Below are 24365 nucleotides of genomic sequence, written 5' to 3'. Positions count from 1 at the left end.
TCTCCTTGAGTATTATTATAAACATAATATCAATATCAACAGATATCTATTTCCAAAACTAAATCTAATAAATATTGTTCTATATTTACAATATTTGTTACAACCTTTATCTTCTTATAGAATATAGTATTTTTCTATGAAGTATATATGAAAAAATACACTATATATAGTGATTTACTTGTAGATTAATAACATAAAGTCTTGTTTATTACTTCCACAATCAATATCTACAATCTTTTATTAATAGAATAGATATGATTTTTAGATGTTGTATCTAACCGTCAGACCTGTTACCATGATGACACACACTTGTTATTGTCCTGAAATGTTTTTATCACGGTCATATAAACAAGTCTGACCTTAGTCTACACATTCGCCAAAGAAAACCAACCGTCTGTCGAGTCGAAAAAAATTAAGATAGCGAGTAAAAATAGGTCCCTTCTTATATGGCAGACAGAGATAAGTGGAGTGTCACTATCTCTGCCTGAGACGTTCATAGTACCTATGTGTAAATGTTATGTACATCATCTATGCACAGAACGAGACCTCTTGCTCCCTATCCTGAGTTGTTTGGACTCAGAAGATGGAAGGTTTCATCAGTGTGGTTTCGGTATAGGAGTGTGTAGACCTGTATGTGATTGTAGTTTGGATATTTGTTTGTAGTAGCGTGTAATAACCGACGGTATATAAATCACGACACTGGCTATAGTGCACCATTATATTCGCAACAATAAAGTCTGATAAGTGATATCTCTATAAACTACATAATTCGTTGTGGAAACTATTTTCAAAATGGAAAGCCATGTACTCAACAGACAGTGATATTATGGCAAGTATATTACATTTTTTCATGACTACTATTACATCCATGCTGTGCAGTATTTTCAATGATTTAAAAACTGTTAAAAATTATAGCTTCAGACTTTATCGTTGTGAAGTTCTATTATAAGCATCAATCTGACCAAGTTATGGGATTTGTAAGATTCTTTAATCTGGACAATTTGTATGTAGCTCAAAATTGATTTTATACTGTTGCAATGTTTGGTCGTATAGTGTAAATATATGATGAACTTTTTATAAGATAAATGTTATATAATGTTGTATGATAATGTTACGATTTCAATTATATGTTTTCAATTATGTTTGCCGTTAAATTTAATCGAAAAGAAAGGAATGATAGTATTCGAAATATAAATTTAAGATTTCCGATTAATACGGTAGTTGTTGCCACCAGAAATAGTCTAAGGACTATTTCAAAAAAAATTTTTTTTTGTGTCTTTATATTAAGAATGCTGGCGTATTATGGGTATTGTTACGTCTGTCGTGTTCTTAGTAACAACTTGAATGAGATCCCAAACTCGTATCGCTCTTATGGAGCGCACTCCCATTTGAAGGATTCCAAATTGTTGTATTACGTTTGTCGTGTTCTTGGTAACAACTTGAATGAGATTCCAAACTCGTATCGCTATTATGGAGCGCGTTCCCGTTTAAAGGATTCCAAATCGTTGTACTTTACTTTATTTTTAATTTTACAATTTGTCCAGTGGGACATTTGGTAAAATGTTGTAACATGTGATTGTAACTCTTCTCGACGCCTTTTCTCTCCTCTTTTAATTTCGGCAGTGATAAGTCGTTTATATCAACGTTCGGCTCGCTTTTTGCTGAGGCGACTCTCATCCTTACGATTTCTTCTTGCTTTTGGCATTTAATTAATATTTCTCTCTGTGTGAGATCTGTGTGACTTCGCAAGCCTTGCCCAAAGATGAGCAATATCTGCTAACAGTGGGTGGAGGAATGCGAAAATCAATGAGTGTTTTCAATGAACTGAAAACACCGTAATCACAGGTTAACACAGAAAATAATCTGCTTATCTTCTGCTGAAGTTTTCATCTTCTTGGTTATCCTGTTTACGCCGTGTCTTGAATTCTCGTATTCTTTTTCGATGCTGATGGAAACATTCAAAGTACGTGATAAAATGTGGATATTGTAATGGTTTGTCTTTTGCTGAGGTTGCGTCTGCGATGCTTCTGGAACCTTTCCTGCTGATGCCAGTGGGAACGTTCAAGGCGCGTGGCAACGTGTCTTTGCTAAAGTTGCATCCGCGATGCTCCTGGAACCTTCCATGGCGGTGGGCATCTCATTGTTCCGCCGAGACTTCGCACATGTAGCACGCGTTACTTCTTGTTTCCTTCAATAAAGTATTTTTGCATAATAGTAAGTTTTTAATATATTATTTCATGGGAAATGACGTGAAGTGGTTGTCTGTAATGCGTAGTTTCTATGAGTTTTGATTATTTATTTATCTGTTCACATTATTTGGATTTCGATTGGTATTTTATATGCTCGTTACTTTCGATATTTTAATTTATTGGTGATTTACGGTTCTTTGTAAATACGGGCGTAAATAAATTTTAATTTGTTGAGCTTTTGGTTTTGAAGGTTTTGAAGTTTTGATTTTCAATGTTTAATTTAACTATAAAGATGTATAGTTTGAGGTTATCCTGTCTTCGTTTCTTTATTCGTAATGGAATATTACGAGTTTTGATTATTTGTTATCTCATCGTTTGGGTTTCGATCGTTTTTATACGATCGGTAATTTCGGTATTTTAGTTTATTGTGGTTTTTATGTTTTTCTTTGTGAATACAGGTTATATTGGGTCATGGACACGGAAGTATCCGCCCCTGTGCAAACTGTACAAGTATGTATTATGTTAATTTATTTTAACTTCGTCCTGTTTCGTGTGTTGTTTGTTTCCTTAAACTTGTGTGTCTTGTTTTAGTGCAAGAAGAAGAAGAAAAATAGGGGGAAGAGAAAGTCACGTAAACGGTATGTGAATGGTTCAAGAAGACGTGGCTGTCGTGGCGGTGTGAAAAATCGCGAGCAAAGGTTGAAGAAGTTGGAGAAGCTGCTTTCCACGCAGATTGGCACCGCGGCTCCAACATCAGCATCAAATCCCAATGGCCCCTCGGCCACCGACCTGACCCTGTTCGATGAGGATACCATTGAGTTACCGCCAAGTACCCCTTTCATCCAAGTCCCTGATACAGACGTTTTCGCGAAGGTTCGTTTCCCTCAGGAGGTTCCCGACGAGGTTCCGGACGCTCACCTACGTCATCATTCTTCTGGTCAGCAGGGGACGCCCCCTGTCGCACGTTTTTGGTGTGCGGACAAGCCTCGTGAAATGCATCCTGATGTTCCGTGCAATGATACCGATTTTGTTTGACAATAGTGTCGTGCTTAGGTTATTTAATGGTGTAATTTTTATAATTTTATATTCCGTTGTATAAAAGATATATTTTGCTCATTGTAGATTTTGATTAATATTCCCATGTGATTGTTGCCTCCGGTGTTTGGTTTGATTTACTGTTTCCGCGAATATAGGTTTTGGTGATTTTGATTTTAAATGATGGATACGGAGGTATCTTCGTCAGAGGTTCCTATGCGGACTGTCCCAGTGCGTATTTTGTTTTGTTTTATTTTATTTAATCTGTCCTGCTTCGTTCATCTTCCATGCACCGCATGCATCACTTCAGCGCAAGAGGAAGAGGGGCTCCAAAGAATCCGTGAGTGGTCTCAGAAGATGCAATCAACGTGTGAAATGTTGTGAGCAGGAACGAAAAATCAAAGTTGCTGAAGGAGTCGTGTGACGTTTGTGTTGATTTTGATTATGTTCGATGCCGATTTTTTCGCATATCTATATATATATATATATATGTATATATATATATATATATATATACATATTATTTTGTTGGTTAAATCTTCAGTTGGTTTAGTTGAATATTCTGTAATGTAACCCTCACAAGGTAATTTCGTATATTTATTTCTTTACGTTTATTAGATTATTAGTTGTTCGATTTAATAATAATATATATATATATATTTCACAATGTAATTTTCATATAAAATTCTTTAAGTTTATCCAAATGTTAATTAGTTTTAATAATGTAATATCATATTTTATTTCTTTATATTCATTTAGATTATTAATAGTTTAGTTTAAAAATGTAGATCTCGCATATATATGTACATATATATTTCGTAATGTAATTTTCATATGTAGTTCTTAAATTTACTAAAATGTTAGCCAGTTTTAATAATGTAGTATTGTGTATTTTATTTTTTTTTTTATGTTTACTAGACTACTAATTGTTCGATTTAATAATGTAGAACGCACATATATACATATATATTCCTTCCATAGGACTAATTTTTAATAATGCAATACTGTATATTTTAAATTTTTATATTTATTAGATTGTTGATTTCATATATAGATATATATTTTGTAGTGTGATAATTCTTCACATTTGTCAAAATGTTAACTGTTCTTAATAACTTGGTTTGTTAACAGGTTTATTTAGTCGTACATACCTTATCCATTTTATTTCTTGTATTTGTTAATTAATTAAAATACGTATTCCTGCTGTTTCAATTATTTCCCTTTCGCTATTATGTCGTATGTAGTCATTCTTCTTTTTGGTTCATCAGGTCAGTTCGCGGCTCGTTCAGTTTATTAATTAGTTTTATTCAATGATTTTATTTTTATTTTGTATTTTACATATTCCATCTTCCATTCCATTGATTGTAGTATATCTTCCAGTCGCCCCATTTATTTTGTTTTGCTAATTCGTCGTATATAATCCTTCTTATTCTTGATTTATTTGATCGGTTCGCGACTCATTCGGTTCATTAATCGGTATTATTTAATGGTCCAAATATACTTTTAGTTTATTAATTGATTCTATTCAATGTATCTTCGCGTTTCATATATATATATGTACGTCCCTATTTTATTGATCTATTATTTTCCCTTATTTAATAGTATTTCTATATGTGTCTATATTTAGTTAATCTTTTATCAAAGTGCGTTCGTTGTGTATGTTCGAATCGCCACTCGCGCTATTTGCATATGTAGTCTTATTTCGTTACGGCACGTGCGGAGCGCGGGACGTGACAATAAATGCACCACATCGAAGTCACTCGAAATGAAAGTTACATAGATAAAACACTACCTTTGAATTTCTAATAACATTATGTGTAGCTATAAAGGGACATACTGTACATTTAATACATGACGTTGGATATATAAAAGAAGGATCATGATATTTAATGTTATGGTTGCGAACGTAATGACGCTCATGGTAGAAATATAAGGAACATAAGACAAACGAGAGGTAGAACAGTGCAAGAAACATGTCTAAAGGCAATAAGTACTGAAGAGTTACATGTAGGATACCTAGTCGGAGAAGAAACGAAGATAGAGACGCTATAAATTAAGCCCTCATTCGCATGGTGTTTGGACCAGCGGTCCCGATGACTTGCGATTGCGATTGCAATTGCCTGGGTTCTAGGGAGAGATAGCGAGAACAAGTGGAGATGTCGATAGCTATGCCCTCTCCATCGCTAGAACCCAGGCTAGTGGGCTCTGACCTCCTGCGTGGCTGCAATGTCGAGGTTACTCGTCATTCATTGTATTTACAATCGTCGCCACGAACGAACCTAAAAGCAAAACCACGCGAGTTCATTATATGCCGAGCTTTCAGAACTGGTAAACGGGACTACCGTGAAGTCGCTCTTTTTTCCTAGTCGACGAAATCGGTCCAAGATGATCCGAATGGTAAGTATCCAGCAAATACTCTCTCTTTTCGATAACATGTAGCAGCCCTCCCTGCCTTTCGTGCTTCTTTTCTCCTAAGATGTAACTAACACAACTTTTCACGACACTCTCCACTCACAGGCTCATTAATGAAATAATACTAGCATTAGAAAACAAACAATACTGTACAGCCCTCTTTATGGACATCGAGAAAGCATTTGACAAAATAAACCACGAAAGCCTGCTACAAACAATCAGAAAACAATTCCCGAAGAAAATATTCCAATTAATAAAATCCTACTTAAGCAGCAGAACCTTCGTAATAAAGATCAAGGACACATACTCTGAAGTTAAAGACATCAAGGCAGGGGTTCCGCAAGGAAGCGTCCTAGGACCAATACTATACACATTATACACGGCCAACAGACCAACAACTACCAATAGCAAAATACTGACATTCGCGGACGATACAACTGTACTAGTCAGGCACACTAACCCAGAAACAGCAGTCACATTACTACAAGAACACATCACAAAAATAGAAAAGTGGCTGTTATTAAACAAATAAAAGCAAACCCCAACAAATGCAACCATATTACATTCACATTGCGAAAACAGACGCCATCAAACATCCTACTGAACAGCACGCATATAACACAAACAAGACAAGTCAAATACCTAGGACTCCACATAGATACACAACTCACATGGAAACAGCATATTAAATCAATAATAGACAAAATACAGACAACAAGGAGACAAATGCATTGGCTAACAAGTCGGAAATCCAAACTAAGCATAGAAAATAAATTAAAAATATACAAAATAATCATAAAACCAATCTGGACATACGGAATACCACTTTGGGGGACAGCAGCAATGAGCCATATAAACAAAATAGAGACATTACAAACAAAAATTCTTAGAACAATAGTAAACGCCCCATGGTACGTTAGAAATGAGGATATTCGGAAGGACCTGCGAATACCAACGGTCAAGGAGATTAGCAGATGCGCGGAAAGGTACAGATTAAGAATAGCAACACATCCAAACCGGCTGGCTGCGGAAACGATCAACACAAGCATAGAAAGAAGTCTAAAAAGGAAACACCCAGCAGATCTCACAAAGGATATAACCTAACAAACACGAAGATGGTACCCCGCTGGGGGTAACCTTCCACATGCTATGTATATTTAAGTTATAATATTTTACCAAATGTCCCACTGGACAAATTGTAAAATTACAATAAATAATAAAAAAAAAACTCTCCACTCAGTCTTTTTACTCGAAAAGTAACTGTTTTTATGAGCTTTTTTCACAATTTGAATCTGCATCGATTTCAGAAAAGCATCCAGCTCATAGCTTTAAGATGGTAGGACGTGTAGGGCGCCAAAGAAATACTCCGCAGATTTAACGATGAGTTTATTAATGTGCCGAGGAAGACTTGACAGTCTTACTGGCGCGTGTTACCTGGCCTGTACTCATACTGTAATTTTCGTGCTCACCGTCGACTCGACTTCACCGATCGTGTTGCTCGTGAACAATCTCTGTGTTAGGTTATCGATTTTAATATATATAATCCTCGTAATTTTAATTATAGATTAAAATTAGGAGAATTAGTAAATTCTCCTCAATAAAAAGGTAAGATGTATCACAATCGTGGATCGCAAATTAGTCATTGCGTCAAATCTTGTCTGCAGTTAATTTATTTTTACGTGTTTTTTTGTTTTTGTAGACAGACATACCGCAAACCATATACATCATGTCAGAAATATTATTCGCAGCCTACCAACTGCTGAAATTATTATGAAAATGAAATTTAGGTTTTATTATAGTAAAAATATTATCGCGAGGAAAGCGAATTTAATGTTAAACCAAAAAGGTTATCGTGTATAGAGAATATATTAAAGTTATTACATCATACCACTGATCCATTATCGTGTGGAAGAAAGATTTTCTTTTCTTCTCTAAAAAAATATAATATACAATTAATTTCTCTTTCTTTTTTACTAGAACCGTACAATGAAATAGGCTCTTGTAGCGTGAAATCATAGAAAATTTATTTCTAGAGGGCGAGAGGGCAGGGATAAATGTATTTAACTAAATAGGTTCTTGTATATGCTAACGTGGAACATCTTCAGCACTTGGCCGCTGAGGGCCATGAGGCATAAACGCGAGTATTCTTATTTCCTCTCTGCCGGTAACTAGATACACAACAACAAAATAAGTTTAGGTTAAATGAAATAAATCAGTAAACGAAACATGACGCGGCACGCGAGAAATTGTACTGCTGGTGCTGTTTATACTTATCACGAAAAAAGAAAAGATGCAGCAGCTTCAGGTTATGGTACAAATACACAAAGAGTGGGAAAAGATTCGGTTAAGGATTTTGACTGCTGTTGTCTCACATTACAACCTTGCAGAAATCCTGTCATAACGTTTGTATATTGCATTATAATCTTCATACTATATCTTATTTTAGCATATTATTACCTTATTAGGTTACAAATCTTATGTTTACAGAAAGGATGGTTATTTGTTTGACAAAGAAGCAATACTGGAATATGTCTTAACCAAAAAGAAAGAATACGCAAGGAAATTGAAGGAGTATGAAAAACAAAAACAACAAGAAGAGGTAAATAAATATGTATAAATGAAAGTGTTATTGAATATTTTGTAATCAATGTTTGTAATTTTTCAAGGAGCAATCTAATGAAAAAAGCGCTAACGAAGAACTACAGAAATTACAGAAATTTTTAAAGGGAGAGAAGAATATTGTTTCTCGAAGTCAAATTGCAGCCAAAGAATCTGGCTCTTCGGTTTCTAATATGAGTAATGGTAAAGATAAAATGTTACCAAGTTTTTGGATTCCATCTAAGACACCAGAGGCGAAAGAAACTATATTGCAAAAGCCAGATAAGACGATATACTGTCCTCTTAGTGGAAAACCATTGAAAATAAAAGATCTTATTCCTGTAAAATTTACTGAAGTAAAAGATCCGGATGACAAAAAGTCTCTTATTGTTAAGCAAGCAAGATATATGTGTCCAATTACACATGATATCTTAAGTAACAGTGTACCATGTGCAGTTATAAGGACAACGTATGATATTTTTCACTTTTCAATGTTTTTTGTATTGCATTATTTGTTATATATTGGACATAAACAAATATTTTATGATCTTTTCAGCGGCGATGTGGTTACAATGGAGTGCGTAGAAAAAATTATTAGGAAGGATTGGATCAATCCTTTAGATAGTACAGAATTGACTGAAGCAGATATTATACCTCTTCAAAGGGTAATTGTTAAGAATAATAGACAAAATAAGCAAAGTAGAAGAATAACCTTAACTTTTTTCCAGGGTGGTACTGGATATTCGGCTGTTAATGATGGCTTAGAAGGCAAACACGAAAGACCAGTGTTACAAGCATAAAGTATATTTTTAGATATAAAATTTTTAATATATTGAACTAGTAAAATAAAGAATTAATAAAATTAAAATGATATTATTTTAATTTTATGAAAATTGTTTCACGTTTAAAAAAGTTAAAAAGAAGTAAAATTTTCTTTTGCGTTTGCATATATTTTATATCCATGAATATTAGGTACAAAATAAGGTAATATTTTTAAATTTGTTAAAAAATAAGTAAATATCTTGATTCTTCATAAGAAAATTTAATAATAGAGACATACATACGTCTTTAATATAGATGCACTGAAGTTGCTTCATTGTAGGAAACATTTTTTATCTTTTCGTTAATTTTGATCCTTTAACAGTTTTACTACACTCACCACTGTCCGGTTTAATAAAAGAAATCAGAAAAAGAAATTTATCGTGACGAATGAAAATATAATATATTACATTCAACTGGTATGTATCCGTATATTCATCCGTACATTCAACCGAAATTTTGCAATAATTTTATATGTTTTTACTATATTTATAAAAAGAAAATTGTTTAAGGTGGAATTATGATAGAAAGCACGCCACACATGTTAGCTTCTTACAATTCGAGTTTGAACTAGTCGTTAATTGATTGGAAGAAAATGATGCAGTATGAGTGGGCCAAATGCAAAATTTGTTTAGCGCGTTTTCGGTCGGCGGGAAAATAGCAGTCCCATAATTCCATTCGCATAGAATATCGATTCGCGATCCAATCCAGGCTATGGCTTCTGTCAGAAGGTGTCGCCATCTCAAGGAATATAGTTTTTTAAAGCATTCCGAAATTCTGGCGCTCTACCGGCCAGGCGGCAATCTGCGAGACTACGTTAGTGTTTGCTGTCGCGTAGTGCTTGCGCGCGTTCTAAACTCCGATTTCCCGCAACTGTCTTTTTTACCGGAAAATTAAGTGTCAGCATCAGTTATCAAGTGCAGAAGTCGCGATGATAGTTCACCAATAGATTAAAGGTGAGTGTCCCTCTGTTTAAGTGTGTCATTTATCGGATCGAGTATTGTCACATGTGCAATGCCACGACGGTAACATTTTAAGCATTTGGTAAGTCAGCATTTTTGATACCTTTTTCGAGCGAAACAATCACTGAGCAAGATCGTTGCAAATATCAATAAGTATTCGTGGATAACCGACGTATAAAAAAGAATGTACTTGTTTTCAAATTTTAATACAGTCGTTTATACATATTGTAATAGCTCGATTTGATTAGTTTCGCACGTAAGTTTCTAGCAACTCAGCGAACAAGTGTCTACAATAGATCTGTAAGTAGGACATGTAAATGCATCGATTAGTTGATTATCAGCGGCGAGATAATGTGACTGGTGAAATGTAAACGAAATTTCGACGCATTTCGGGCTTGTTCGACTTGTATCTCGTCAAACGTGAAACATTCAAAAGCAAATAAAACCGCGGTGTTACATAAGACAAACATCGTACATTAACTACACCGATATGTTTTTAAGCATCAATCATCGTCCGTAGCTGATACTTTGCGTCATTTTCGTTTGTGCGTACGCGGGTTTAACACGATGCGACTATCCCCGCTACCGGACATCGCGACATCTCATTTTTCACGAACGTGCATTTTCTGCAGATAGTATTAGCGTCGACGTATATAACTTAAACATATGAGAATCGTTCTAGATTATTTTCCAAATAAAATACGTAAAGCGCATTATTAACGATTTACAAGTCAGTAAAAAAGTATTATTTTTGAAATATTAAAATTATAACAAAAATGAAGATAAATGGAAATAAATCTATTATATATTGTATCAACTAGATCGATTTTAAGTTGTCGATTTATATCGATTTTCACATGTGTCATTGTAACTCGAATACCAGTTGATACAGTTGATCCAATCTAAACGATTAAAATTGTGATGGCAATCGCGAAGCATTGTGTATAACGGCTTGAATGACGTATCGTATGCAGATAAAACATTTTAAATAATTAATCGACAGATATACAATTAAGTGGTGAAAGTTACTTGAAGATGACACAAATCTGAGTGCGTTATTGTTTAAATTTCTGACTGAAATTTGTTTCCAATATAATTGAGAGGCAAAATGTATTATAGCTCTTTCTGTTTCCTATCTATTTCATTTACATTCATTATCATTTATAGGATAACCTAAGACTATATAACATTAGGCGCAATTAACATAAAATCTATATAAACCATTCGACATACACATAGAAATACAAACAAGTTGTATTAATTATCTGACACATTAGATAAAAAAATGTACATTTATCGGTAATACGTTGGCATATAATAATAGCACCGATAATAATACTAATGGTAAGATAACCTTCTAATGTAAACAATAGTATATATTTATATATTCATATATTCATATATTCATAAAAATATTAAATGTACGTGTGTACATACGTACATAAGTGTACGTTAAACCTTGTTATATCATTAAACATATATGTACGCTGTATACATAACTACAAAATATGTATCGGTCGCGTATGTATTTGCCATATCCATGTTCCAGTCTTACATACATGTACGTTCATGTGTATACGTGTCATACGTAATAGAAGGATAAGCTAGGTTGACCGACCATGATGCAGAGTGCATGCGTAACAAATAGTTCACGCCGATCGCATGAAACACATACACGAGAGTAAAAACATATCATGTATGTGTTTTCGTGCACGCGTAGATGATAAGAGGCGACACGACGTTATATCATCGTCTACGAGGCGCATAGCGCATATTGCAGCACGATTGCTGCAGTTCTTTCACCCATTCGATTTTATTGCACTGTACACATATCCTATGATGAGTGCACTTGGACCTTATTTTACATGCAGGAATAAATAAAAAGAAATAGAATTAAGTTTTTCGTTCCAGTTTATTTTTAAAAAAGTAGAGCTTAGAATAAATGTTTGTAAATTTGAGATAAATACTTTATCGGAAGTTAATTATTCACTCTACTAATCATAAGTCATGGAAATCTTATTGTTAATCATCTAGGATAAGTATAAATGGATATTGTAATTGCAAAATGAAATTAATACCTATTCATTGCATGTACAATATGCATTATATAATTTGAAAATTTTATTACAAAACTATCTTAAATGTACTGTGACTCATGAACGGTAGTGTACGTACAGATATGTACTATGTATCCTTGCCAAATTTTGTTATTTGATTTTGTTGTAAACGATAGTTAAATGCGAGATATTTATTCTTGTTTTCAAGTTATTTTTGCATGTAGAATAATCTTTTACTTGGATATATTGTAACTTATCAATCTTCCGAGGCATATTATATATATTAATATTTATGCACATATCAATAATCCTTTAAGTCATAATCTCTGATCAATTTGTTGATCCGAATGAGGGCTGATACTGGTGAACCGATCATCATATATCAATGGATAGATGAACTTGAAATGAATAGTTGGATGTTGATTAGTCTTGAACTAAAGTTTTAATAATGGTGTATTATGATGTAAATGGCACAAGGCGAAAGGAGGTGAACTTACATGAAAAAGCAAATCAAGAATATAGAATACAATTTTTTCATATGACGCTTCGTTTTCGAGAAAATCGAGTTTGAAAAATTATTAAGTATACTTAAACTTAGCTAATTACCAGCTATGTATGTGCAAATAACTAACAAAACGTTATTCTACACGCGAAAATAAGTAAAAAATGTAAAATAAGATTTTTCCGTTTCAGGCTCGCTTTCAAGAAGAGTTTGAACATGTTTGGTAAGAACTCGTCTGGTACATACACATAGTAAATTTACAAATTTATTTTTCTTGGGAAGAAAGTATCTTACGAAAAAACTTTATTCTACATCTTTCTCTTATTTTCAGGCACAGGATCACCTTCTATCAATTATTTACGCCATTATTTAAGCCAAGTTCAAGAATACTTGACAAATTTCCAAACTCGATTTTTTCGAACAGGAAGCGTCATATGAAAAAATTTTGTTGTATATTCTTGACTTGTACTAGTTTGTTAATACTCTGCATATTGTTTAAGGTATACCAAGTTTATTAGAATAATGTATACTTCACAATAGATATTACATAAATCGGAAACATAAGAAAATTTTCATAATTTAAGAGAAGTAGGTCATCATAATGCTATAAATATCTCAATTTCTTTATATTGTAGAATATGAGTAAAGGGAGAGATAGAAACAAAAAAAATAACAAGAAAATCCTTTGATTTCATTTACATAATGTGAAAATGTTAAAAAATGAATTCCATGCAAGATGACTAAAAAGAAATAACAAAGGAAATGTTGTATTGTATAGAGTTGATTCTTAATAGATTAATTAGACACTTACTTTAGGTACTAACAAATTTATTTATGATAGATAGCATGTTATTTTATACATCAAAACGCAATTAGTAATTTAATAATAAAAGTTATTGTACGTTATACATATTTAGATCTGTAGAATATAAGATTTCGTGGATCATGCAAATACATGAATCATAAAAATACGTTTTATACGTTAATTCTTACATATTAAGAATAAGATGAAGCATAGAATGTTAAAATTTTCCTAGTATAAGGTTACGTAGAAAATCTTCGATTTGTATTAAATTGTTTTATTCTATTGTATCAGTCGTTATAAATCAGTAATTTTAAAATGTATCACAATATGTGTAATTGACTTCTGCAAGTAGAGCAAACTATTTATATCTTCCTTATGATAGATTTACAAACTTGCACTTACTTTGATTACATGATTACATGATACAAAATTATCTTTCGTTTCTCAAAAAGCCTCACAGTGAAATTTATTTCAAATTTTTGAAATCAAAATTTGCTTAAGAAGAATTACACAATATTTCTCATTTAAATGTCACTATCATATTCTCTATTATTATGTCTTCTCCTAAAAACTTTAATACAATAATATTAATAATATAAAAATGTGACAATCATGTAAATACTAAAACTCTATTCATTAATTATGTGTGTTCAATAGTATTAGCATATGTATAAATGTTTTAGAATACACAATCTGTGATTTAACTCCTTCCCTCGAGACCACTTAAATGACGAAGTTCCGTTTGCATTTAATTTAACAGCGAGATTCTTTTTAGAAAAATTCTAATTCGATTTTTTTATTGTTTACTAATACTTACCAGTAACCCATTAAGTGGATAAGTAGCGTTATTTCTATTCTTCCGCGATTATAACACACATTGACTAGTTACATAATTTAAATCTAAGGAACGAACATTTATTCCCGAGCGACTTTTCTCGTTAGCATGATTTTTCGACGGTAAGATTAATCTGTCGATCACTTTTAACACAGCAATAGGAAGGGCTGTTTCATTAATGACGAAGCCTGCAGGAGAGAAAGTAGGAACTAGCAGTAGTTTACTACCGTACGTGGTTTGCTTTTGTTGTACAGGCATACTAAACAACTGACCTTCCTTTTCAAGAAACTAGTAGACACACCCGTGCACCTAAACATAATCATAAATATGTTTGTCATGCTTGTCATACACGTTAGCCACTTGTATTCTACGTTAGACCTTATCCATCCGATTTTATTTGATAGGCAAATAAAGTCTCATTGTGTAAAAATCCATTTGTGTAATCGAAATAAGTTTTACTCTTACGTATTATAAATGATTTCATAAAGCGATTACTATCATAATTCTTTGTATTCGATGCTTATTTAATTAAATTTTGCGAAAGAAATGTACTTTCTTAAAATGATTGTGAAAGTTGAAGAATTTTAATAAGTTTGAAAAGTATCTATCTTTTTCTAATTTAATTGCTCTTTAAAACACATATAGCATTTCTGAATCTGCAAATTTTTGAATGAATGAATGAAAAATAAGTGAATCGTAGTGAACTTACCTTTAACACATCCGCTTATGTAAGAAAAATAGCAATCTTTCCAAAGAAAAACTTAGAAGTGATTTCATAGTACTACGAAGCAATTGATATTTATGTGTATGAACCATCATCTTCAAACGTTTTCTTCTTGCTTCGTCATTTTCAAATTACGTTAGACTAATGGATCGTGGAAAGATTCGAGCGAATAGATCCATTTGTCTTTTTAATGCGACGCGATAATTTCCAATTTAAAGCATTAAAAAAAAAAAAAAAAAGAAAAAGATAAAATCACCTTGTTCGGTGCAAATTATGCGAATTACGAGGAATAGTTTCTTCTTAGCGGAAACTGTTAGCCGCGATCGCTTGTTAATAAATATATATCGATATACCCGGTCACCAGTACTTCGTACACACTTTAAACATTACGTAACACATCTTGCGTGTTTTGCGGTGCGCATTACCTCATATCAAAGCAATTCTCGAGTACAGCACGGTCATTTTCCCACCGTAGATACCCTTCCCTCTTGGTTCAAATGTGCGTGAACTTGTTTCCGTTATAGAAAAGACACTTTACAGAAAAATCACTATTTCCTTCCTTCTTCTTTTCTTACTTTTTACGACACGTAGATAGGATACGCAGAACATACTACTCAACATGCAATTAATTCTATTTGCAATTGTAATTCGTAACATTTACAAAACGAGACTCGATCACCCTCCAGTTATCTTTAGAAATACTTTGCTTTTTGAATTCCTTATTATTTCCTGTAAGGAGGCAATATTAAACAGACGAGAGAATTTTCTATTGCCTTAAGTATTTATATTTATATTATCCACATTCATATTAAACAATTAAAAAATTCCTTTCGCGTTCGTGGATAATGTTGATAATGCTGCTCATAGAGTGCCTTAAAAACATGTGAACAATGTAATTATTTAGTATTTAAGAAATCACTAAATACTATTTACTCATTAACAGCAGCCCTTGTCTCTTGTAAGATATTATTAATCGTTATAATATACCTCTTGTAAAGTATAGCGTTATTATTTGTTTTGCAGTTTCATATCGAGATGAATGAATTTGTTGTGAATTCGTTATAGACGTATTATTACGTTTCCATTTCATTCCACTCCCTCAAGTTTCAATATACAGGATGTATATGTACTTTGCATTAGTGATTAATTTAATCTATTTTATTAATTAATTTAAGTAAATAATTAAAACTGTAAAGACTTTGCTCGCCATTGTATTTATTACAGTACTTACATACAAATTAATTACGTCTAACAATAATATATTAAACTCGGTATCAATCTAATAGTACTTTCGTATGATAAAAATTTGAAATCATAAAAATGAAATGTAGAACCTGATAATTGTAGCCATTGTGCAATATAACGAGGAAATATAAATATGTATATTTATATAATAAATCATAATGGATCGTACAAATTCTTAATATTGAAGGGTTTAATTGTGACATTTTTCTAAAAGATATAAATGTTAATATCGTTACCATCCTTTGGCTATAAAATTGCTAGTATTTCCTACTATAACCGTTCTCGATTAACTGTTCAGAAGAAGAAGATTTGCTATGTTCGTATTATGTACCGCATTAAATTGAAATCCAGGAGAAAATATACCCTTGGTAAGACAATGTTGCGGGCAAACATAGGGTTCTTTCCAATATTCGCCACGACTCACGAAACGATCTATAGATCCCAACTTGCTTGCAGTATTTACGTAACGCAATATAGGCCATGCAGAAATCGGGAGGGAGGGGGGAGTGAATCATCGATTACACTTGCTAGGCTGCAACATGGGCGATGGCTTCCTCGTTAAACCTTGAATAAGTAATCTGTCCCTGAGGTGATACTGTGCACAGAAAATCATTTAATACCCGAACTTTCTTCAACGGTACGAAGACTTTCATTTTTCCAAATTGTCTGTAAAACTCGCAAATTGGCTTACGATTTTCAAACATTTTCATTTTTCTAAATTTCTTATCAAATTTCTAGCTGTGTTTACTTCGACAAAAGTTTTGTGTCAATTTAATGATAAATATAGTTCAAAAATAAAGTTGTGAATAATTTCTGAAATATTTCTTTAAAAAGTCTAACGATATCTTAAGAATTATTACTCCTTAATTATCTATTCCTTAATTTTCGTGTTCGTAGAAAAATTTGCTTTCCATTATTGAGCGAATATCAAGTATACAAACGAACGTTGCATCATCGCTTGTTGTTTGCAATTATATGTTGGATTGGAAATTTGATCTTTTATCTCATAATATCACCTCATAGTTGCTCGTTGATTCTTGTTTTTATTGATCAATGATTAAATTGCAACTTCATATTAATGCTGTAATGCAGAGCAATTAAGATATCGTGTTTCTGAACAATTCAAGAAAATGAATCAATCGATAGAAATGAAACGCGTTAGTTTGTCATTAGTAAATTAATCTTTTTTACACTAACAATTAGAATTCATTATTTAAATATTATTTAAATATTTACGCTTTTACATATAATTTAATATTCTTATGAATCCATTCTAATGGACAATTTTTTTTTTTATTAAATATTACTTAGATTTGTATTATGAAAATGTGAAAGAGGAGAAAAGAGGAATTATTGTAAATTTAAGTACATATAATTTATGCTATACTAAGAGATAGTTTTATTAAGTTATTGAAGAATACAAGTATGAAATATAATTTATTATAAATATTGTGAATAACGATAGGAGGAACAAGATTGGAATTGCATGAAAGCTCAATGTCGAACAAAGTCAACGATTACACGCAAATTATTTGTAATATTTGTCGCCTAAAATTAACAACCACATCTCCATGGTTTTTACTAGTTTCTGCATTTAAATCTTGTTGTACGACGATATGAATGAGACCTCTTGACCTTTTTTACCCTGATGTGTTACATTAAGTGATACTTAACGCACTTATATTTTCTCATGTACATTCGGGAAATGTGACCTAATTTCTTATATGCGTTGATTTATATTTCCCGAACATTCAGATGAGTCGTTCGGGAAATTTTATAAATCACTGTTACGTGCACATTTTAAAGGAACATGCGCATCTGAACATATTCTAACAAAATATTTCTAAGAATTTGTAACGTACAATTTATTTCACTATTAATTTATGCTTAAAGGAATAATATATATTTGTCATATGCGACACGTAATATAAAGACATTTTTCTCAGAAATAATTTTCAATTTCTTTATGTGTAAGAAATAGCTTTGCTATTATTATAGTTGTAGTTTTTATAATAACTATATTCCTTTGTACGAATAAATGTTGGATTATAGGTTTCTGAGTGGAAGTTACATATTTTTTGCATATATATTTAATTTTTGGGAAAATAAGGCATGGAGGCGTAAAGTCCGTAACAGAGATAAGTTGCAGTTTAATATTTGCATATTGTCACGTAAAATTGCATACACTAACTGTACTCGAAAGACATGATTCTGAACATCATTTACGATATAGTTTATAATAATGTTGTTATACGTGTATTTTGTACATTTTTAGCGGCTTTATTGCCACATTTGATGCATGTATGTTGATGAAATTTAAATAGGAAGACACATCTTTCACACTAGCACCTTAATTATGTGTTGCTTAAGCTTGTATCATTACTATACAATCTGTGTTACTTAATCTTATCTCATTCCAAGAACTTAGATTTTGCAATTCCTCTTTCAGTTCCAATGCAAAGAAATAATATATTCTCCAATATTTCTCATCTACATTACTTTCAATCATGAGAATCAATAGTGTACAATTATACTATCAAACTTATCTTTTATATAATTCAGAGAACGTACATACATTTTAACCCAAATCGAAAATAAAATAGAAGAAAAATAAAACAGTATGATACTCAACACTTTTATGAATTAATTCTTCGCAGCGGATTAATCTGAATGAAAGGGGCAAGGCTGTTCCTATGACTAAATATCAATAAATATTCAAAAGAAGAAATTGCCTATTATTTGAATGGAAGAAGCACGAATCATAAAAAGGAATAAATAATATAAATTTTGATATAGCGCTTACTTTCCAAGAATGATGCAAACATACGTTAGATCATCTAAAAGGATTTGCTTATTTAATTCTCAAACGAAGTAATTTAACTTTAATGCAATTCTCGAATCTTTTCATTTCGATCTCGTTCTCGCTATGTTATGTTTGAAGAAAATCTTTAGCGTGAAAATCGCATATCGATAAATATTTCTTTGCATTTTCCTGAAACTAAAGAAATTTAGGAGGGTTAAATACGAAACATAAAAGCGCTAAATGGTAAATTCTAAAAGCAACAGCTTAAGAAGCAACAGCACGCGTGCTGTTCATACACTACACGAAGCGACGATCCGCCACAAGAATTCTGGAATGTTTTGACCCGGTGTGCACGTTTCGACAGCAGTATGACCCAGTCAAGATCGCCAACGGCGAATCCAGCTAAGCAGAAATTGCTACAGTACATAGATTCGAAAAGGTCAAAGCATTTGAAATGCAAATAGCATTTCTCCTGCAAGGAAATATAATACCGGTCGGTGATTGCAGAGACGCGAGTCCAGTTGGCTAGCGTAACATCATTTTATGTTTGATAATTATTTGCATCCCGCGGCTTAGAATATCAAGTTAAATTCCAAAACCATTGGCCGAGTCACGTCTCAACGCATGTTGCATTCACTACCGGCTTCACTTTCTCTACGATATGGCTCACCGTAGTCGATACGTAGGTATCTACGTTCGCTTTGAATTCTTACGATTTTGTACTGCTGACCGATATTCCTTCCATAATGTATCAAACGAATTCTTATTTGAGCGATCTTATTTGAAATACACGAAGATAATTGGATAATATTATATTTGGTTGTACGAAAAATTTATAGCGTGTTCGATAGTTAATTTATTTTATTACATTCTACATGTTATATATTCATTTGACATTGAAGAGAATTATTATGTAGCTTTGGAAAATACTACGTACTACTGCCAGTTGAATTAGTATGATTTTTAAACAAGAACAATCTTATATTGTAAGGAAGAACAGAGAGAAATTGTTTGATATTTATCACTTTGTTTCATTTGCTTCATCATGTTTATATTCCGATCTTTACATTAATTTAATTTATATCTGATGACAATATCTTGAATGATTTAATCAATTACTGAAATTTATATTTGAATATAAACTTATCACATAACTTTCATCTTCGTGTGATCGATCTTGATGTGTGTAATGATTGGATAATATTTATGAATTTAAATAAAAATGTATTAGATACGCATTCGTCTGAAAAATGTGTGCACTACTACAACAGAGTCTAGTGTGGGTCTGATATTCTTAAATTTTTGCACTTCTCTAACAACGAAAAGCTAAATAAAAAGTACGAATTGAGAAAAAGAATGTCGAAGAATATAAATATTTTTCACAGAGGAAAATATTAATATTTTAATCTGTGTTGAAGAAAGATAGTTATTTTTTATTTATTTATTTTAGTCCGTGCCTTTCGGCTTTGGACGAACTTTTGATGTACATTTCTTACATTTATTGTATTGCACTCCTTGGCATATTCTTATCTCCAGTCGCTAAAACTAATGACTACAAACTATTGCAACTTATGACTACACATTATTGTCCTTTGGTCTTTTGCCTCCTTGCTGTGCTACCTTCTTGTCCTTCCTCCCCGTCTGGTATTGCCCTTGCCCTTCTCTTCTCTATTATTGTTTTTAATTCCATTAGTCCTTCTCCAGTCTCATTCAGTGTTTTTTCCATGTCTTTTGGTCCTCCCGCTATTTCGCATTCTTCTATTACGTGTCTCAGGTCCCCTTCTTCCCTTCCGCATAATCTGCACCTTTTTTCTCCCTCCTCTTTCCAGTGTTCCCTCGCTCTGGTCTCGTTTCCGCACCTGAATCTGGCTATAATTTTCCTGTCCTTCCACTTCATCCTCCCTTCCAAGTACTTTGGTACCTCATCTTTGCTTATGTTTCTGTAGTATCTGTTATATTTGGATTCCCTTATCCTTTTCCTCCCCTCTTCTGTTTCCCCCTTCCTTCTTTCTTCTATAATTTGGTCTCCTGTCAACTTTCTTGCTCTTCTCCTGCTTCCTCTGTGTCCCTCCATTTTTCACCTCTTCTAGTCCCTTCTTTCTCTTTCTTGCTCTTTTCCCTTCCTGGCCATTCCCCAGTTTCTCTCTCTTTCCTTTATGCACTCTTTTACCAGCTCCTTTTTCGATTCTAGGGTTCTCTCCTCGTACCTTGCTGCCGAAAGATAGTCACGTTTCTTGTATTTTTGTTTGTTTATGTATTGAGCCTTATACCTATTACAATATATTTACGTATGTGTACGCTTGATACATTTTGTTTCTACCTTAGTTTATGTACTTCCATATCTCTTGCTCTGTTGTAATCTTCCTGATCTTCTTCATTTCCTCTTCTTCGTGTCTTTCCTTTCTTTCTTTGCACCACAGTTTGAATGCCTTCTTCTCCTCCATTAGTTCTTCTCTGCTACATTTTCCTTTCCTGAACTTTGTCATCTTCCTTCTCACCTCTCTTTTCTTCTCTTTCCACTCCTTGTCATACCACACTTTCTCTCCCATGCCCCATTTTCTTATTTTTACTTTCTTCTTTGGTATTGCTTTGTTTACCTTGTTTTTGATTTCTGTCCACAGCTCCTCTACTGTTCTCCCCTCGTAGGTCCAATCTTTGCATTCCTCCAGGTATTTTTCCATGCTTTCCCTTGTCCACCATCTTCTCTCCTTCTCTTCTTCTTCCCTTTCTTCGGTTTTTTGTAGTTCTGGCCCCCCTATTTCTACTTCTAGTGGCATATGGTCCGACTCTGTTCTTTTTCCGACCTTCATGTCAATTATTTCTTCTGTCGCCTCTCCTGGTTTCCGATCACATAATCTATTACCGAATGTTTCTACCTTAGTTTATAGCTTTAAATTAAATCTTAATTCATTAATATACATAATATAATACAAGGTACGTATATCCTTCTATACGCATTCTTTGGTTCCTTTATATATCCAAGCAGGAGGCTCTCGGTTTCATGGTTTTCTTTATGAAGTTCGCCAGTTCCCATATTTGTTTCTCGCTTTTTACTATTATTATTTCTATTCATTTCTTATTTCTGAATGTGATTTGGTCTGATTTCTGTACACATTCCTACATGTTACATTTATTACATTATACATTATACTTTCTGTTATGGTTTGTTGTAATTGCCGTTTTCTATTTCTTGTAATGAGTTCGTATTTCAGTATCCAAATTGCTGTAGTTTAACCGCAGCTGGGTGACTCAGTTTCTCTTTTTGTTTGATGTTTTATCGTCCATCGCCTCCAGTTTGTCCCAGAATTTTCTCGGAAATGGAAAAATAGTACATACAGGTATGTTTAATATAGGATTATAGTTTCTAGGAATATATTCTTATACAGGAATGTGAAAAAATTGCTATGCCAATGAGTTAACTTTATGTGGGAAAGCAATAAGCACTGCAATGTAAATTACACATTTTGGAATATGATACTTTCAAAAGTTGTGATTATGTTTAAACTCAATAAGATTACATTTTGAAGCATCAATTGGTTTTCAAGTAGACAAAATCGTTTCTATATCACACTGCGAGTCAATAATTGCCAAATGTTAATCCAACGTAACTCGTGAATATTTTAACGAAGAACATAATATTTCGCATTTACGTATTGTAAGGTAATTTTCGAAGCAGTAAGAAAATACTAAATTACACGTTCCATTTTTTACAGAAGAGCAGTTGCAAAATTCACTACGTTCAACTAATTCCATGTTATCGTTTTATTGGTCCATGATTGAATGTTTTTAAGTATTTTTTTTAAATATGACATAAGCATAGTTTTTAATTATAAAAATATTGCTTGCCGGAATGCTAAAAAGTTGTTTGTCTTAAGACTATAAAACAACCTAACAACTTCCAGTTTTTATGTTATTCACTGAAATAAAAGGACGGTAGAAAACTCGTTTATTTTCGTTGCATAACTATAGAACTAACGTAACAGCGTAAACTCGTTGATCATTAACATCATAAAATAAAATTCTAACAATAATTTCTATAAGTTTAACTATTCCATTTTACATGCTTCTAATCAAATTTTGTCGTGTTGTATCGTGTAGGTTGTATCAGTATGAGAATTGAAAATTTTTGGATGGTTTTATAGTTACAACATAGCGTAAATTTGGTTCCTACAAAACTTACTTAATTACATCTCTGGACGCAACAGGATCTTTTCGTTTTTCGCTGTTTTATATCAAAATATCTCCTTTTAGTCATGAAGCGATATTAAAATAAAATGAACAAAAAAATGTATTTATTGTGTTTTCTTTGTGACCTTCGTATAAAGATCACGCGAGAAAGATAATGAATCTATTGTCGTCAATTTTCTGATTTTTGTATCCCTCGCTAGCTAAAAACAAGTATTTTAATATAAAATAGTTGAAAAAGAATATAATCTAACAGAATAGAAACACGTATGGCTCTTGGAAATAGGTGATAAATTCAATGTCAAGTAATAAATAACAATTTCTTGCAATGTCTTGCAATAAATAATAACAAATTAATTTAATTATTAGATTAATATAGCACGATTAATATTAATGTGCGTAACCAATCTTATTACTATTTTTTTTCAATGTTCAGAGTGTGACAAAGACACATACATATTTAATCCCAAAATCAAATGGAAACGTCATTTTCTTCTGTATTTGGTTGGAATTTTCAAATTGCTGTTCTTTATGAATGACTTGTTTACAAAATGTATACATTGATTTGCAACTTTTTGTCGCAAGATATCGTAAACTTGTGCAACAGCGTCGAAAAAGCGAGTCATACAATGACAAGAAGGAAGAAACAATCGTAAAAACAATGCATTCCGTTGGAATGGTGATCGATCGTACGTTCTCGCGGAAGTCGATTCTTGCGTCGCGTGTGTAAAACGGTTCGAAAGATAAACGAAGTCCAATTGCCGTGAAGGAAGCTTCGCAAATATTTAAAACGGCCTTGCATGTGCCAATTCCTGCAAGTTTTACGTCATAGGTCAAGCACATAGGGGACACTGAAAGCGAGTCGCACTATCGGTGCACCGTGCTTCGAGTTCATTACGTAATGGCGCATTGATAAGGAAATAAGTTAGTCGCCTTGACATTGCCGGATCGTAAATACGATACAGTTGTTCTTACTGAAGATTCTTGCATCGTTGTTTCAACAAGCGTGAGCGCGACCTGTAGAGTCTAACACGAGTAACAACAGCGCTGTGAATCCTTCGAACACTCCTGCATGGACGTCGCGAGTCCATTTTCTGACAAAATGTAAATTCTCGCCAACCGGTTATCACTGATATTCCTAGACTAATTGTTTCACTAATTGAAACACGTAGTTTACGTAATTATTAATCGAGT

At 32.8% G+C, this 24365-nt stretch overlaps 3 protein-coding genes and 1 long non-coding RNA gene across 6 annotated transcripts in view; 3 read left to right on the top strand and 1 right to left on the bottom strand.

Moving 5' to 3' along the window:
* LOC122568894 overlaps positions 1 to 10009 on the bottom strand; it is a 48183-nt gene extending 38174 nt beyond the window's left edge. The window contains exon 1 of the long non-coding RNA XR_006317253.1: positions 9299 to 10009. This is a non-coding gene — a long non-coding RNA (uncharacterized LOC122568894). The remainder of the gene's footprint in view (positions 1 to 9298) is intronic.
* Positions 1938 to 3669, top strand: LOC122568885. The gene is made up of 3 exons (XM_043729155.1): positions 1938 to 2214; positions 2648 to 2699; positions 2781 to 3669. The coding sequence occupies exons 2-3, from the start codon at positions 2661 to 2663 to the stop codon at positions 3222 to 3224; spliced, it is 483 nt and encodes a 160-aa protein (XP_043585090.1). The 5' UTR covers positions 1938 to 2214; positions 2648 to 2660; the 3' UTR covers positions 3225 to 3669.
* Positions 7736 to 9102, top strand: LOC122568883 (nitric oxide synthase-interacting protein homolog). Its single transcript, XM_043729152.1, has 5 exons — positions 7736 to 8038; positions 8124 to 8235; positions 8303 to 8703; positions 8791 to 8899; positions 8963 to 9102. Exons 1-5 carry the CDS (start codon positions 7863 to 7865, stop codon positions 9032 to 9034), a joined length of 870 nt encoding a protein of 289 aa, XP_043585087.1. The 5' UTR covers positions 7736 to 7862; the 3' UTR covers positions 9035 to 9102.
* Positions 10010 to 12775: 2766 nt separating the features above from the next.
* Positions 12776 to 24365, top strand: part of LOC122568873 (protein cycle) — a 120801-nt gene continuing 109211 nt past the window's right edge. For all 3 annotated transcript variants that reach the window (XM_043729124.1, XM_043729121.1, XM_043729125.1), the window contains exon 1: positions 12776 to 12797. In XM_043729124.1, coding sequence (XP_043585059.1) covers positions 12791 to 12797 — 7 coding nt within the window. In that variant the 5' untranslated portion in view covers positions 12776 to 12790. The remainder of the gene's footprint in view (positions 12798 to 24365) is intronic.

Source organism: Bombus pyrosoma, linkage group LG7 (assembly GCF_014825855.1).
Source record: "Bombus pyrosoma isolate SC7728 linkage group LG7, ASM1482585v1, whole genome shotgun sequence".
Classification (NCBI taxonomy): domain Eukaryota; kingdom Metazoa; phylum Arthropoda; class Insecta; order Hymenoptera; family Apidae; genus Bombus; species Bombus pyrosoma.
Note: the sequence above shows the minus strand (reverse complement) of the source record. Positions and strands in the feature narration are given on the sequence as shown.

Bases quoted from the DNA above. Each gene is read 5' to 3' on its own strand.
- LOC122568885 (XM_043729155.1), top strand. From the start codon at position 2,661: ATGGACACGGAAGTATCCGCCCCTGTGCAAACTGTACAA. The intron at 2,700-2,780 runs GTATGTATTATG...GTCTTGTTTTAG, and splicing joins CCCCTGTGCAAACTGTACAA to TGCAAGAAGAAGAAGAAAAA.
- LOC122568883 (XM_043729152.1), top strand. From the start codon at position 7,863: ATGACGCGGCACGCGAGAAATTGTACTGCTGGTGCTGTTTATACTTAT. The intron at 8,039-8,123 runs GTTTGTATATTG...TTATGTTTACAG, and splicing joins TGCAGAAATCCTGTCATAAC to AAAGGATGGTTATTTGTTTG. The intron at 8,704-8,790 runs GTATGATATTTT...TGATCTTTTCAG, and splicing joins TGTGCAGTTATAAGGACAAC to CGGCGATGTGGTTACAATGG.